This window comes from Clavelina lepadiformis, chromosome 9 (assembly GCF_947623445.1).
Source record: "Clavelina lepadiformis chromosome 9, kaClaLepa1.1, whole genome shotgun sequence".
In the NCBI taxonomy this organism is placed as follows: Eukaryota; Metazoa; Chordata; class Ascidiacea; order Aplousobranchia; family Clavelinidae; genus Clavelina; species Clavelina lepadiformis.
The window spans coordinates 12,347,496-12,361,836 of record NC_135248.1 but is presented as its reverse complement, the minus strand read 5'-3'; the positions used below and the strand labels follow the sequence as shown (position 1 = coordinate 12,361,836).

The 14,341-nt window shown below is 36.1% G+C and overlaps 2 protein-coding genes and 1 long non-coding RNA gene across 5 annotated transcripts; 2 read left to right on the top strand and 1 right to left on the bottom strand.

Annotated features, from left to right (window-relative positions):
- The first annotated feature begins 900 nt into the window (after positions 1–900).
- LOC143470762 (uncharacterized) lies at positions 901–3,933 on the top strand. 2 transcript variants are annotated; one of them, XM_076969035.1, is made up of 4 exons: positions 901–2,043; positions 2,227–2,338; positions 2,677–2,756; positions 3,804–3,933. In XM_076969035.1, exons 1-4 carry the CDS (start codon positions 1,978–1,980, stop codon positions 3,903–3,905), a joined length of 360 nt encoding a protein of 119 aa, XP_076825150.1. In that variant the 5' UTR covers positions 901–1,977; the 3' UTR covers positions 3,906–3,933. The 2 variants fall into 2 exon arrangements, with proteins under 2 accessions (XP_076825150.1, XP_076825151.1); XM_076969036.1 differs by having other exon boundaries at positions 902–2,043; positions 3,434–3,933.
- On the bottom strand, positions 3,240–4,768 carry LOC143470763 (uncharacterized). The gene is made up of 2 exons (XR_013119398.1): positions 4,126–4,768; positions 3,240–3,889 (listed from the first exon to the last, which is right to left on the bottom strand). It is a non-coding gene; the product is annotated as an uncharacterized LOC143470763 (long non-coding RNA).
- Positions 4,769–6,569: 1,801 nt separating this feature from the next.
- LOC143470280 (tyrosine-protein kinase RYK-like) lies at positions 6,570–14,320 on the top strand. 2 transcript variants are annotated; one of them, XM_076968309.1, is made up of 15 exons: positions 6,570–6,705; positions 7,168–7,331; positions 7,589–7,651; positions 7,886–8,069; positions 8,192–8,254; positions 8,407–8,557; positions 9,050–9,141; positions 9,385–9,481; positions 9,936–10,039; positions 10,303–10,440; positions 11,369–11,502; positions 12,662–12,732; positions 12,853–13,012; positions 13,309–13,445; positions 13,659–14,320. In XM_076968309.1, the coding sequence occupies exons 1-15, from the start codon at positions 6,591–6,593 to the stop codon at positions 13,768–13,770; spliced, it is 1,785 nt and encodes a 594-aa protein (XP_076824424.1). In that variant the 5' UTR covers positions 6,570–6,590; the 3' UTR covers positions 13,771–14,320. The 2 variants fall into 2 exon arrangements, with proteins under 2 accessions (XP_076824424.1, XP_076824423.1); XM_076968308.1 differs by having other exon boundaries at positions 8,404–8,557.
- Positions 14,321–14,341: the final 21 nt, after the last annotated feature.

Genomic DNA, 14,341 nt, shown 5'->3' with positions numbered 1-14,341 from the left:
TTTGGACTACATTAGCCTACATACAAAAAATATTGCATCTTTCCGAAAAGGCATGGGGCTACTTTTGTAAACAAAGCTTACGTGATGACGATGAAAAACCATCGCGTGTCCAATTTTAAGCCGCGTTTAAGTGCAAAAACTTTCCTTGGTCCAAGAATAAAGGTTTAAACACTATACCACAACGAAATGTGGCCATAGGTATTAATGTGCAGTATATATCAATCACCGCAAAGATTGAAATAAGATCCTGGTATTACTTAATGCTGTACCTTGACCTCACCGCCAGCCACAGGTACTTTCCGACACACCGTGACTTTAATGACGCCCGTGCACTGCCAGTTAATATTACCGACTTGGCCTACCGAAGGGGACTGGGTAAAACCTGGACACGACGCAATCCGCGGATCGTCCATGGACGGTTGAAAATGGACGATTTTTGCGTAAGCGTCCATGGACGCTTTTACGCAAAACCGACGTTTTCCCGTAATCGTCCATGGACGGTTGTTGAAATAGGCTTAAATCAGTTGTTTTTCGAGATCGTCCATGGACGACGTTTTCCCGTAATCGTCCATGGACGGTTGTTGAAATAGGCTTAAATCAGTTGTTTTTCGAGATCGTCCATGGACGGTTGAAAATGGACGATTTTTGCGTAAGCGTCCATGGACGCTTTTACGCAAAACCGACGTTTTCCCGTAATTGTCCATGGACGGTTGTTGAAATAGGTTTAAATCAGTTGTTTTTCGAGATCGTCCATGGATGGTTGAAAATGGACGATTTTTGCGTAAGCGTCCATGGACGATTTTAGGAAAAGCTTAAATAGCGGATATGAGGAAAGCGTCCATGGACAGTTGTGGGATTAGGCTTAAAAAGCGTCCATGGACGATTTTAGGATAAGCTTAAATAGCGAGATGATGAAAATGTCCGTGGACAGTTATGGAATAGGCTTAAATAGTGGATATGATGTAGTGTCCATGGACTGTTTTGGGGTAGGCTTAAATAGTGGATATGATGTAGTGTCCATGGACTGTTTTGGGGTAGGCTTAAATAGTGGATATGATGTACCGGTAGTGTCCATGGACTGTTTTGGGATAGGCTTAAATAGTGCATATGATGAAGTATCCATGGACGGTTATGGGATAGACTTAAATAGCGGATATGATGAAGTATCCATGGACGGTTATGGGATAGGCTTAAATAGTGGATATGATGAAGTATCCATGGACGGTTATGGGATAGGCTTAAATAGTGGATATGATGAAGTATCCATGGACGGTTATGGGATAGGCTTAAATATTGGATATGATGAAGTATCTATGGACAGTTATGGGATAGGTTTAAATAGCGAATATGATGAAGTGTCCATGGACGGTTATAGGATAGGCTTAAATAGTGGATATGATGAAGTATCCATGGACTGTTTTGAGATAGGCTTAAAAAACGTCCATGGACGATTTTAGGAAAAGCTTAAATAGCGAATATGATGAAAGTGTCCATGGACAGTTATGGGATAGGCTTAAATAGTGGATATGATGTCAGCATCCAGCAAGCATGGACAGTTTTGGGGTGATATGCAGAAATGATGGGACATGCAAAGACGTCCATGGGTTTTGGGATAGACTTAAATGATGTATTTTGGATTAACGTCCATTTAAGGGTTTTGGGATCTAGGTTTAAAATTAAATGATGGATATTGGAAAAACGTCCATGTACGGTTTTGGGTTAGGCTAAAGTGATACAGTTATAGGCATCTATAAGCTGGACACGACACAATCCATGGACTGTTGAAAATTTTGAGTAATTATTTCGTGGCATGACCAACTTTTTTATTTATGTGTCTTTACTGTAAATTGTTGTTATTATTCTGATTTAGATATAACATTACTGATCTCAATACATATTACTCTGATATTGTAAGTGTATTTTAGATCATTTTTACGTGCTAATGGCAAATGTTTTTGTGGCACTTGGGATAAATGGATGTTTCAGCATAGCAAACATGAAAGGCAACAAGACAGTTTGAATTGTGGCTCACTTGCTTTAAAGGTATTTTTAGAAAGGATGAATTCAAATTTGTGAAGATTAAGTATATATATAATCACTATTATTATTAGTATATATTATCACTAATTCAAACTATTTGACATCACAATGTGTAATCGTGTATATTCCTAAAATCAAATTGGATTGTAAAAAATAGCTTTTCTATCAATAAGTGGCATATTGCAGGAAGCTCAAAGAATCCTTAATGAAAGTTCTTCCGAGGAACAGATCGATACGGACAGCGAGTCCTGCAAAAAGTATCGCATGGACTTTGGCAATTTACTGCTTGATTCCACCGGTGAGAGGCTGTCGGGCTTTTAATTAGAACTGCAGTATTTGTAGCATGTTGTGACCTTGTTGTTGTTTAAGGTCGTTGAAGTACACCACATAATTTTCCAGAAGAGCACTAAACCATACTTATGTATAAAGTTAATGTAAAAGAGATTTATAGGAAAACCACCAACATTTTTAACCTGACTTTAAACAGATTAACTATTTTGTTCGTTGTTGTATTTGTAACTGGCACATTGTTGGTCTTGAATTTGTTAACTAAATATTTTTAAAAACTGTATACTTCTGTTTTCACAACAAAGTATTTTAATGTAAAAATGCAGATAGATTTATTTCATTTTGCAGACTATGATGTATTGTTGAGTTTTTGCAATATATGCCACAATCAAGACCCATCTGAAATTGACCAGCAAAAGACAGAATGGGTAAACCTTGTTCATCATATAATATATTAACTTAGGCAGATTTAACCATCATTGCATACAGTTTAGTAGGTATTATAAGCTGCAACTATTTTACCACTGTAGTGAAACTATTTCGAACTGGGCAGCGGCAGATATCAGATTTTGGAGAAGTTTATTTTCAGTTTTACTGTGGTCTAGGCCAAATTTTGAACTTTTTACTTTTAGCTTGATACTTCAACAGGACCATGATAATCTCTATCGTCGTTTCTTCGCATGACTTAAACCTGGCACTGATTGTGACATATTTTTTATTGGTTTTTGCATCATATTGCCCAAAATTCAAACTTTTTGCCAGTTTAAATAAAAAGACCTAGCGTCGTTAATGCATTGCAACTGAGTATGCAACTGCAACCGAACACAAGCCATGCACAAAGTTTGCTCATTTGTTTCAGATGTTACTCTATGTTTCTACATTCAGATAATAAATGTCTACGAGCACACAGGTCCAGCAGTGCATAGTTTTATTTTTGTATAATTCCTGTTCTACAACCAAAATTGTGTACATAAAAATTACTTAACTCAAACACAACTAGAAAATTTAAAATCACTTTTAAAATTCTAGTTGTTTTAATTTTGCACTCGTGGTTCCAAAACACTTATGAAAAAACTAAGTTAATGACTTGTGTTTTTTTTGATAGGTTGTTTTAACTTTATAGAACACCTATACCATGCTCAAGCATATGTGGGCAGTACTGCGGTACTATAGTACCGAATTACTTTTTTCAAGAAATTACAGTCAGTCCCGGTAATCAGTACTTTTCGTGTGATCAGTTAAAATTTAACAAGTTTATGTTCAAAAAACACATGTTAATTACTCCTTAATACCAATTGTAGCATCTGTTGATCTTTTTTAATCTAGAAGTGTCAAGCAAAATTGCGAACAAGTAACCTTTACCGCAGCAAATATTGCATTTGCTGCAGCATCTTTTACACGAAAAGTGCTGTCTGTTCACCTCTTTGCTTAAGAGATCACTTTACAGGATTTAATTGTCTATATTGTTTTTTCAGATTGAATGCAGTCTTTGTTGTCGATGGGTTCATCAGAATTGTGTACCATTAATACAGTATTTGTCGCAGGAATATTTTTGCAGCACCTGCAAAAAAGAATAAATGGATTAATACAAATTTTTGTGTTTGACGCGAAAGTGAATATATTCAATTTTAAGCAATATATGACGAAATAAAATCGAGATTAGGTGTTACGCTGCTCACAGTTATAGTAAAATATGTACAATTTAACACATTAAGCTTGAGTGATGATGAAAACAACTTGGTTAAAGTCTTTAATCACATAATTTAAAAAGTTTTTGGAATTGGAGTTTATTCAGACCCAGATTGGAAAGTTCGCTGTTCTTGGGTGAGAAATCCCCTGTGCTACATTATGAAAGAATAGCCATTGTACGCCCAATTAATTATATTCCTCCCCCGCGTTCACATTCAAATACTGAGTGAGTTTTTACTGGATTGACGATGATGGTCACTTCTCTCCTGTCAGCTCATCTTATAACAAAAATCGTTCATGGATGCTTTTTAAGCCCATCTCAAAACAGTCCATGGACACTTCATCAAATCCACTATTTCAGCCTATGCCATAACTGTCCAAGGATACTTTCATCATATGCACTATTTAAGCTTATCCTAAAATCGTCCATGGCCGTTTTTTAAGCCTATCCCATAACCATCCATGGATACTTCATCATATCCACTATTTAAGCCTATCCCATAACCGTCCATGGATACTTCATCATATCCACTATTTAAGCCTATCCCATAATGGTCCATGGATACTTCATCATCTCGCTATTTAAGCTTTTCCTAAAATCGTCCATGGACGCTTTTTAAGCCTATCCCACAACCGTCAATCGACGATTTCCCTATTTCCGCTATTTAAGCTTTTCCTAAAATCGTCCATGGACGCTTACGCAAAAATCGTCCATTTTCAACCCTCCATGGACGATTTCGAAAACACTGCTTTAAACTTATCCTAAAAACTACCCATGGACGCTTTGTTAAAAAATAACTCATTTAAGCCTATTTCAATAACCGTCCATGGACAATTAAGGGAAAACGTCGGATTTGCGTAAAAGCGTCCATGGACGCTTACGCAAAAATCGTCCATTTTCAACCCTCCATGGACGTTCTCGAAAACACTGCTTTAAACTTATCCTAAAAACTACCCATGGACGCTTTGTTAAAAAATAACTCATTTAAGCCTATTTCAATAACCGTCCATGGACGATTAAGGGAAAACGTCGGATTTGCGTAAAAGCGTCCATGGACGCTTACGCAAAAATCGTCCATTTTCAACCGTCCATGGACGATCCGCGGATTGCGTCGTGTCCAGGTTTTACCCAGTGCCCTACCGAAGTTGTCATTATTCTACCGATAAAAATCGTACGTTCGAAGCTGTTTGTCACAGTTTCTATAGTTAACCTAACTTAATTGTTATAGCATAGTAACCCAAATCAACCTTTTAATCTAACTTTAACTGAAAACTAAATCGCTAGTCTAACCTATAGCCTACCGGCCTATACCAATTCAGCCATTCTCGATTCTTCTAACGGCCTAGGCCTATAAGTCTATCTTTTACAGCGAGCTGAATGACTTACCTGTGTTCGTTGAAATAGACTAGTCACTCTCTTTCAGTTTTCTTGAGATCTAAGAGACCTAGGCTAGCCTATCTGCGTATAGTATGAAAGTAAGAGGAGCACTAATCTACCACAGTTCTTGAATTTACATTACCGGTGGCCTATTAGGCTAGTCTACGTCAGTAGAAACGTGCTGTGAGTGAAAGTGAAAAAGGTTTATTGGTGGTGCACTAGGCCCTAGCCTATTGCTGAAGTCAAAAATTTGTTTATATTAACAACACTAATCTGACGAAAGTGAAAAGATGCGTAACATCGCAACATTAAGTGTTCACCGATTTTGTGATTTTTGATAACATAACATTTAGTGTTGGTCCAGACTGCAGAGTATGGGTATTTTCAGCAAGATATTAGGTGTGCCAAACAACCAAAAATCACAAGTGGTGTGTGCAAAAATGGTCGGACGCAATAGAAGTGTGCTCCAAGGTGTGCAATTGCACAGTTATGTACACCTTTGGACTTATTCAATCTTAACGTTAATTGAAAATTAGTAGCACAAAAGTTCTGTCCAAGTCATTAAGTGCAAAATAACGCATCTTGAATGCACCATTGAAGCTCAACAAAAGCAGGGTTGAGTGAGTTTATGTCAAAGTCTGCAGTCTGGTTGGCCGTGCAAACTGTCCATTGATACCAGACTGCAGACTTTGGCATAGGCACACTCAATATTGCTCTTAAGTCGCGTTATCTTGCAGTAAATGACTTGAACAGTACTTTCCGAACTGTGCACTCAATTTTCAATTGATTTGAAAATTGAATAAGTCAAACTATGTACATTACTATGTAATTGTGCACCTTTGTGCGCACTTCCATTGCATCTGAGCATTTTTGCGCACCACACTTCTCAGTTTTGACTGTTTAGTGCATCCAAGATCTTGCTGAAAATGGCCATACTCTGCAGTCTGGCATCAATGCAGCACCATTGTATTTAGTTAACACCTGTCAGCCCGTGCACCTTTTATGCTTCTGGGCTTTGCCGCTTTTTTCCCGTTCGTTGATTGTTAGCGTATTTCTTGTTATGTGTTGCTATTTTAACAAAGTTAGCACTAATCTTCTCTTTCCAAGGTCAATGATGAAAAATAAACTTTTAACTTAAAGAATGTCAAGTCATAATTCCTTCTTATTCAGGTCTTCACACTAGGATGCAAAGTGAATGAGTCCTAGAATGCCAACTTTCACAATTTTAATTTTTCTTCTCTTTTATGTTGTAAATTGCAATGGAGATATTGATTTATATCTACCTGAAGATCAAGTTTATAAGTTGTTTGGTAAGAATTTGTTTGTTTAAATTTATGCCTATTCTAAGACCTTTTCATTGGAACTGTATGTATATGGCTATGCTATAGCAATAGTTAAAAGTTATATATCATAATTGTCCTTTTACATGGTCATCAGACTTATAATAAGCCAATTAGGTAGTTATTTGAATCCCATCCGGTATCATATACAATAAATAAAGAATTAAACGTCTAGTGAACGGTGTTGTCACATCAGAATTTTGTCTTTGCCTGTGGTTCGGTATATTTATGTAGCCTATGTTATGTTGCTTTATCTTGTTTTTTGATAAATATACAGACCCAGACTACTTAGTTCGATACAGAACTAGCTCTACTTCGATGTGCTTGACCTTAAGTCTTTCTGTTGACTCTTGTATAATTAAATCTAAGTTTTCTTTTGCTATCAAACATTTGACGTATTGATGATTACTTTTGGTTTCAATGGTGGAACAGGTATACAGGATGCTCAATTGTACTACATTCGGGATGGTCGCATTAATCAAAATGCATTAAACTTTGTCGCTCGTGTGCAGCCAGAGCATAGCGTGCTGAAATATATCTGGCATACCACCACTGTAGCAAATGCCTTTTACGAAATTTCAATGGATTTGTCACAGGTATTTTAACTGAAAAATGAATACATATGTATATATGTTTTGTGTTTGGTTCATAAACTAATTGTATATATATATCTTCAAAGGCATTGTTGTATTTTTGTTGTGTACCAATATCATACACTTCTTGTTTCAAAAAACAATTTCATTGGTATGACGTTGCATCTTACATATTGTTATAGTGTATATATGTTGTAATCTTCGTTGAGTGATTGCGTATCATGTGATTTGGTACTGCACTAATGATCCAATTTATTTAGAATGATTCTGATACATCAGGTAGTCTCGCCAACGACATGCAGAAACTTATCCAAAAACCATCAGTAAGATAACAAATAGAGCAAAACTCAGATCTAAACTTTCTATTACATCTACTTACTGTAATTTTGTAGAAAAAATTTGCCGTTACTTGAACATTGTTTTCATTTGATGATGTTGAAAAGCATTTTGAAGCTTTCCACTGGATAACTAAATATAGAAATCTGGAAATCAACGTTGGTATCTGTGATCTTTTCTTGAAACAGACTGAGTGTTTTCAGAAGTTGTTGTGTTTGTAGACTTCCTTAGGAACCAGCGGAACAGTACCAACCAGTCCAGAAATGTTTGAGGTGCATGTTGATTGTACTGGATTGAAAAAAGGAAACATAACCTTTGTCACGAAACTTATTATACGAATATCTTCAGAAGATTCTTCTCGAAACTTTCCAATTTTCATTAAAAGATTAAAAAAATGTGAAAAGAGTAAGTCTTCTTTTTCATTTAAATTGCTCCCGTTAATGTATCGAGGCTATAAAATTCTTGATATAATGAATTACAAAATTAAATTATTTTTCGGCTTAGACACTTTTTTTTAAATTTTAAAGCCCACAGTGATGAGGAAGACAAAGATCTGCAATTTCCGACTCAAGATCCAAAGCATAATCCAGGTGATGTAGAAGTTTAACAATATCCACTGGCAAAGTCCAAAAACCAACCTTCCATAAACTTTTTCCACAGATAGTATCTTTATTTATCCAAATGTTACACTGCTCAGTGGGCTTTCTTGTAAGATTTCTTTACTATATTTTACTCCCAGAAGATGTAGATTTGGTCCCACCTGGTAGCGGGATCCAGCAAAGCACATCGGCATTTTACATATCTGTGTCTGTCGTATCATCAGTCATTGTACTTATCGTTGTGGCCGTCAGCCTGTGGCATGTTAGAGTGAACAAAAGACATCAGGGTCACAGGTAAGTGTATTGTATTAACTCAGCACTTCTTAAACCATGGGTTGTGAGCTAGAAGGGGGACACAAGTATCATGCTTATGGGTTGAAAGTATCTTTTGCGTATAAACAGACACATCAACACAGCTATTATACTGTAACTTTTAAACAGGGAGGTGAGGTAACTACCATACTTTATTCCGAGTGTCAGGATGTGGTTATGTTATATAGTTGATAAGTCGTTGTCATTTGTGTGAAACTGCCTTCCAACAATTTTGTGTAGCAAAAAAAATTTGATTGCAAAACGCTGTGTTAAACATCTCATGTCACCTTCAAGTGAATTGAATGACCAGTTTTAGAAAAAAGTTTTTAATTTAGTGAGTTGTGCAGTTTTTTTGCTTAACCATTGTCACTTCATAGACGTCAAGCTGCTTCGTGATATGATTATATCAATTTGCATGTGTTGAAGCTTAGGATATACTTAATACTTTCGTACATTTTTGTTTGCTTTTAACAGACCAGAAACTCTACATCGCATGCAAGTTGCGCAACACCATGGCAACCAGTTTCTCAGGCTAGACTTGCCAAACAATGCACAAAAACCCCCCTGTAAGTTTCTATTGTTGCCGTAACTGACTTGTTAAATTGTCAGTTTAAAAAATTAATTTGAAGTTTGTATTCAGTGAAGTCAGTCTCCACCCAGCCAACTAGTCCGATAATGTAGTTTTTGTGTTAAATGTTAGTTTTTCATTTGGAAATACGTTTTTCTGCTGCTTGTTTCTTTTTCACCAGTGAATATGGTGTTTATGCATTCAAAGTTGTCCTTGTTTATGTCTGGTTTTTACGTTTAAGCTCACTCAAGCCTCATCCAATTTACTCCGCTGATCAACGATCTAGGAACTGATATAAGTGAAATACAGAGCAAGCTTGTTGACATTTCTTTGCCGAGGTGAGCTGCAAGAAGTATTATGTTTTCTAGGTTATCTGACCTGATCTGTAACTTGGCTCTAGCTTTAGTATTAAATATTAGAGGACATATATTTGATGTTGTATGACATAAATTTGTTTATGTTTAAGTTACTAAGTATATCTTGTTGTGTTTTCACAAAAAATAAACTATTAAAGCTATCGCCTGGTGGAACAAGTAATTAATGCAAATCCTACCTCAGAAAAAACACTCGGTGATTTCATTGTGCAGATCAGGAACAGGCTCTCGATATTGTGAAAATGTAGTAGCATGAATAGTTATGAATAAGATATACCAGTGTAAATGGTCATTTGAGCAAGTCTCTAAATACTTTTGTATAATAAAGTTTAAGTAACATTGAAGCTGTGATGTTTTGGATAAATGGTTTTGATTTTGTTAACCTTAAGTTTCTCATATAACCGGGATGAATTTTCAGAGCGAAGGTCACACTGGGTGAATTGATGTTAAAAGGCACATTTGCTCGTATATACAAAGGCACACTTGAAGGCGGAGCCGATGTTCTGGTGAAAACTGTCACTGGTCAGTCAATGTTGATACTTTCAATTTTTTCTCCAGTACTGACGCAACGCTTGTATCGGTTCTATGAATAAATAACCTTAGCAGTAGCTATTTTCACTGGATGTTTTTGCATGGAACATACCAAAAAATAAATGACAATACAGGTACCATCAGGATCTCCCCAGTCAATGATGGTTTCGATGTTACATGAACGGGTTTTTCTCACCAAAAAAATTTAATTAAACCTTTTCTTTGTGATCTAAACAATACTAAATTATTAACAGATGCGGCAACTGATGAACAAAAGAGATTGCTTCTCTTTGAAAGTTCTTTGCTTCGAGGCATGCAACATCGTAACTTACTCCCCATGAAACACGTGGTCCTGGAAGGCACTCCGCTTGTCCTCTTCCAACTAATGGAAGGTAAAGCTATGGCAAAAAAACAACACCCTAGTTACAATTTCAATAGAAATTCTCTAATAAGTTGTTCGTACTGTGCCTGCTGTGCAGTGAACGTTGGTGCATTGTTCACTAGGCCAGTGCTTCCCAACCTTTTTCTTGCGGCGACCCAGATATTAACTGTATATTAATAGCGAAGCTTTGGTGACCCTATTTCCCAAACTACATATCACACAACTTCTTCTAAGGATAAAGTTAACAATACACAAGTAAGACAATTTAACATAAACAGGAAAGTCCGAATTTAGTTTACATGTTCCTTGATATTGTATTGTTTCTACAATTTTGTCAAAATTTGAGGCAGTTTTGTTCAGTTTCAATTTCATGTTATCTTCAGACTGATGACATGTTCTCATCTTTGCTTTGATGTGAGTAACCACAGAAGACCCACTCTTACATAGGCAGGCAGTATCAAATGGCAAACTTTTATTGTGGGCATGCCAACAATACTCTTTTCACTTCTGATTTTTTTCTTGTTTGAAATCACCAACGTGTTCTCGCATTCTCTTCTAGAATGGATAAGAAAAAATATTACACTATACCAGCCACCATTGTTGTTATGTCACAGGGATATTAGTCAAGTATCAATTTGTTGTTACGAGCATTCGCCAGAATCGTCAAATGAATATGCAATAGAATGCGGTACTCGGTTATCAAAAAGCTCCGTGACCTGCATGTAGTCACGACCCAGGGGTTAAGAAGCACTGCACTAGGCCATAGCTAGAATATAATCTGGAATTTTTGCACCAAACATTTTTAGCGCTAAACGCTTAACCACTTGTTATACTTAACTCGAGCCGTACTTGACATATTTGTCTCGGCAAAGAATTTATCCTGGTCGGTCTTGGTTCATATTGGGAATTCACAATAGAAATATAATGTCGTGTTTCAGGAGGGAATTTAAAGCGTTATCTGCAAGCTATCAAACTGAATGAAGCACCTGGCCTAGTGCCAGGAATATTCAGCCCGAACCTCAAGAAGTATGAGCAGGTGACCACCCAGGACCTTGTGGAAATGGCCATACAGGTGATTATTCACAGTAACAGCAGCAAGACAATTTATCTCTAGTTTAATTCCAACCGTGTACTTTGTGCAATATGAACACTTACTTGTAAGAAAAAAATCCCACATGTCACCACACAGCAGGTAGCTGAAGCAAAGACTTTTTATTAATTGCATGCTTCTATTCAGTCTCTTCAAAAGGTTGCAATTATGCTGATTAAAGCTTAAACTTAAAGCTTAGTCTTACGATTGTACATCTCATAGACATCTTAGCTAATAACACAGAATGACAGCAATGTCTGTATACTAGTCAAACATCAACAATAACATATTACCTTGTTCACAACATGATACAGCTTGCATTTCAAGAGGTTGACACCAGATTAACACGTCAGAATAAGAACAAAGCGCATTGACAAAAAAGAATAATTACCACCAAACTTGCCAGTTCATACCTCACATTTATTCACTTCAATATATACACATTTTTCTTTGAATTTGTTCTAAAATATCGTCTAATGATGTCTTTAGCTAAAGCTTATGATTGGGCAATATTCATGTTATCATGATCAAGGCACAACGAACTGTAAATATAACAATAATAACACTTCCATGACATTAAGGATTGCAATACACAACATAACATAGTTGACCACTTGGTGTTGACAAAGAGCAATTGAGGTTGCATTCCAAACAGCAACCACTGTATCGCACCGGTGAGAATAGTCTGCTGCGTGATGACTCTTGTGAACTGGTTTGTTGTAAAGATTATTTTATAAAGCTGATAATGATTTATTATCAACATAATAGTTAATCAAGTGAGTGTATATGTAAATTATGTGTACTTCACATGGTTGCAAATTGAAGGGGACCATTCTACACTCAATGATTCAATTCCATTGCCACATCACAAACTGAAAACTTGGAGATTGTTGATAATCTTGATGTTTTAGAACGATTTTGAAATTTTCTGTTTGTTTTGGGAATGGTGCTGGGTAAAATGCAAAAATTTTGTAGTTGGGATTTTTATAATGTGAAAATAATTGAAATAATTTTATAATGTGAATTGGGTTATTCCAGTATTGAAACCAAGGCACCCATTTGAACATATGTAGATAAAAACTATCATACTAGTTTACCTATGACAGCAAAACACTTAAATTTCTTTAATTGCCTCATTCAGATTGCATGTGGAATGACTTATCTTTCAAAACGAGGCCTTGTACACAAAGACCTGGCGGCTAGAAACTGCATGTAAGTATGTGTTGGCTGAATTGAGATGTTTTGCTTGATAAAAACAACTAAAGTGATTGCATTTCAAACCATTTTCTGTAATATTGCTTCGAATTTGCTAAACAGATATTTATCTTCCAGGATCGACAATGACTTTAAAATTAAAATTACGGATTACGCTCTTTCACGGGATGCATTTCCAAATGACTACTGCTGTCTTGGTGATTATGAAAACAGACCTGTGCGCTGGTTGGCCCTTGAAAGTCTAATACATAAAGTCTACTCCTCTGCAAGTGATGTGGTATGTACAGCACCAACCCCATTTTTAAATAATTAATTTTAAACATTCACACAACTAAATTTTTGCCGTCCAGTCATCAACATTTCATACTTTAAGCTGTTTGTGAGATTCTTAATTTTTGGGAATTTGTCGTTCATGGGAAATTAACTTTCAGAGAATCATGTGATATACCTGATATATGTAATACTTTGTTTGTGTGTATGTACGCTGAATAGTTTTACAAGCACATAGGGGCTTAGTTGTTGAATCTTTGTGGCAGGATTGAAGTAGCAGCAATGTTTGTATTTTGCATTCAGTGGTCGTTCGGTGTATTACTTTGGGAGTTTCAATCATTAGCAGCAATGCCGTATGGAGACATCGACGATTTTGAAATGGCGGATTACCTGAGTGAAGGATTCCGTCTAAGTCAGCCAATTAATTGTCCTGATTCATTGTAAGTTGACCATTTTATTTACAGGAGCAGATTATAGACTGTTACAATGTGCCATTGTCAGAGTTGTAACCAAGTAATTTTTCTGACTCGAGTCATAAAAAAACATGACTCAAGTCAAGTCAAGGACCCGAATCATTACAATCCTGGTCATTATTGTCATGAAAGCACGTGCACTGATTGGTAATTATCTTTTAAATTTTTTACATCTGACAGGTACAATATAATGGCTGGGTGCTGGCATTATTCCCCTGATCAGAGACCGACTTTCACACAACTTTTCCAGATGCTCACAGAATTTCATGCCGAGCTGGGCGACTATGTCTGATGTTGTACACGATTAAGTAGAACCATCATTTTGTTGAGTCACCTCGTGTAATTTTTTGTAAACTACAATACGGGCTGATGATTTCAGTTTAATTATGATTTGGTGCAGACTGTTTTCAGAATTTTTTGCGTAGCGATTTTGGTATTGTGTTGGACTTTAAGAAAAATGGGGTTTAGTGCACGATCAAATCAAAATACCTAGTCAAGTTGTGCACAATCATAGGGATAAAAAACTTAAGCATTATATTATTTATAATATATATATTATATCTATTATATTGAAAGTATTTCAACTGTGCTAGATCCTCAAAATATTTTGGTGCTCATTACTATTAAGCATATGTGTTGATCAACGGTACAATAATTTATGTAGGAATGTCTCTGCTATAATTTTTCTTGCAGTTAACTGTTGTCGAATTAAGATTTTGTTGTTTTTTTATACCTTTTTTAACCTTTGTTCAGTATTATGCTGCCTTCACATTTCACTAATATTTTTAGAATGCATTTTTTCCATATACATTGAATAAAACTTTGTGGCTCTTCTACCAAAAGCAAACTCCCCTTCAGTTGAG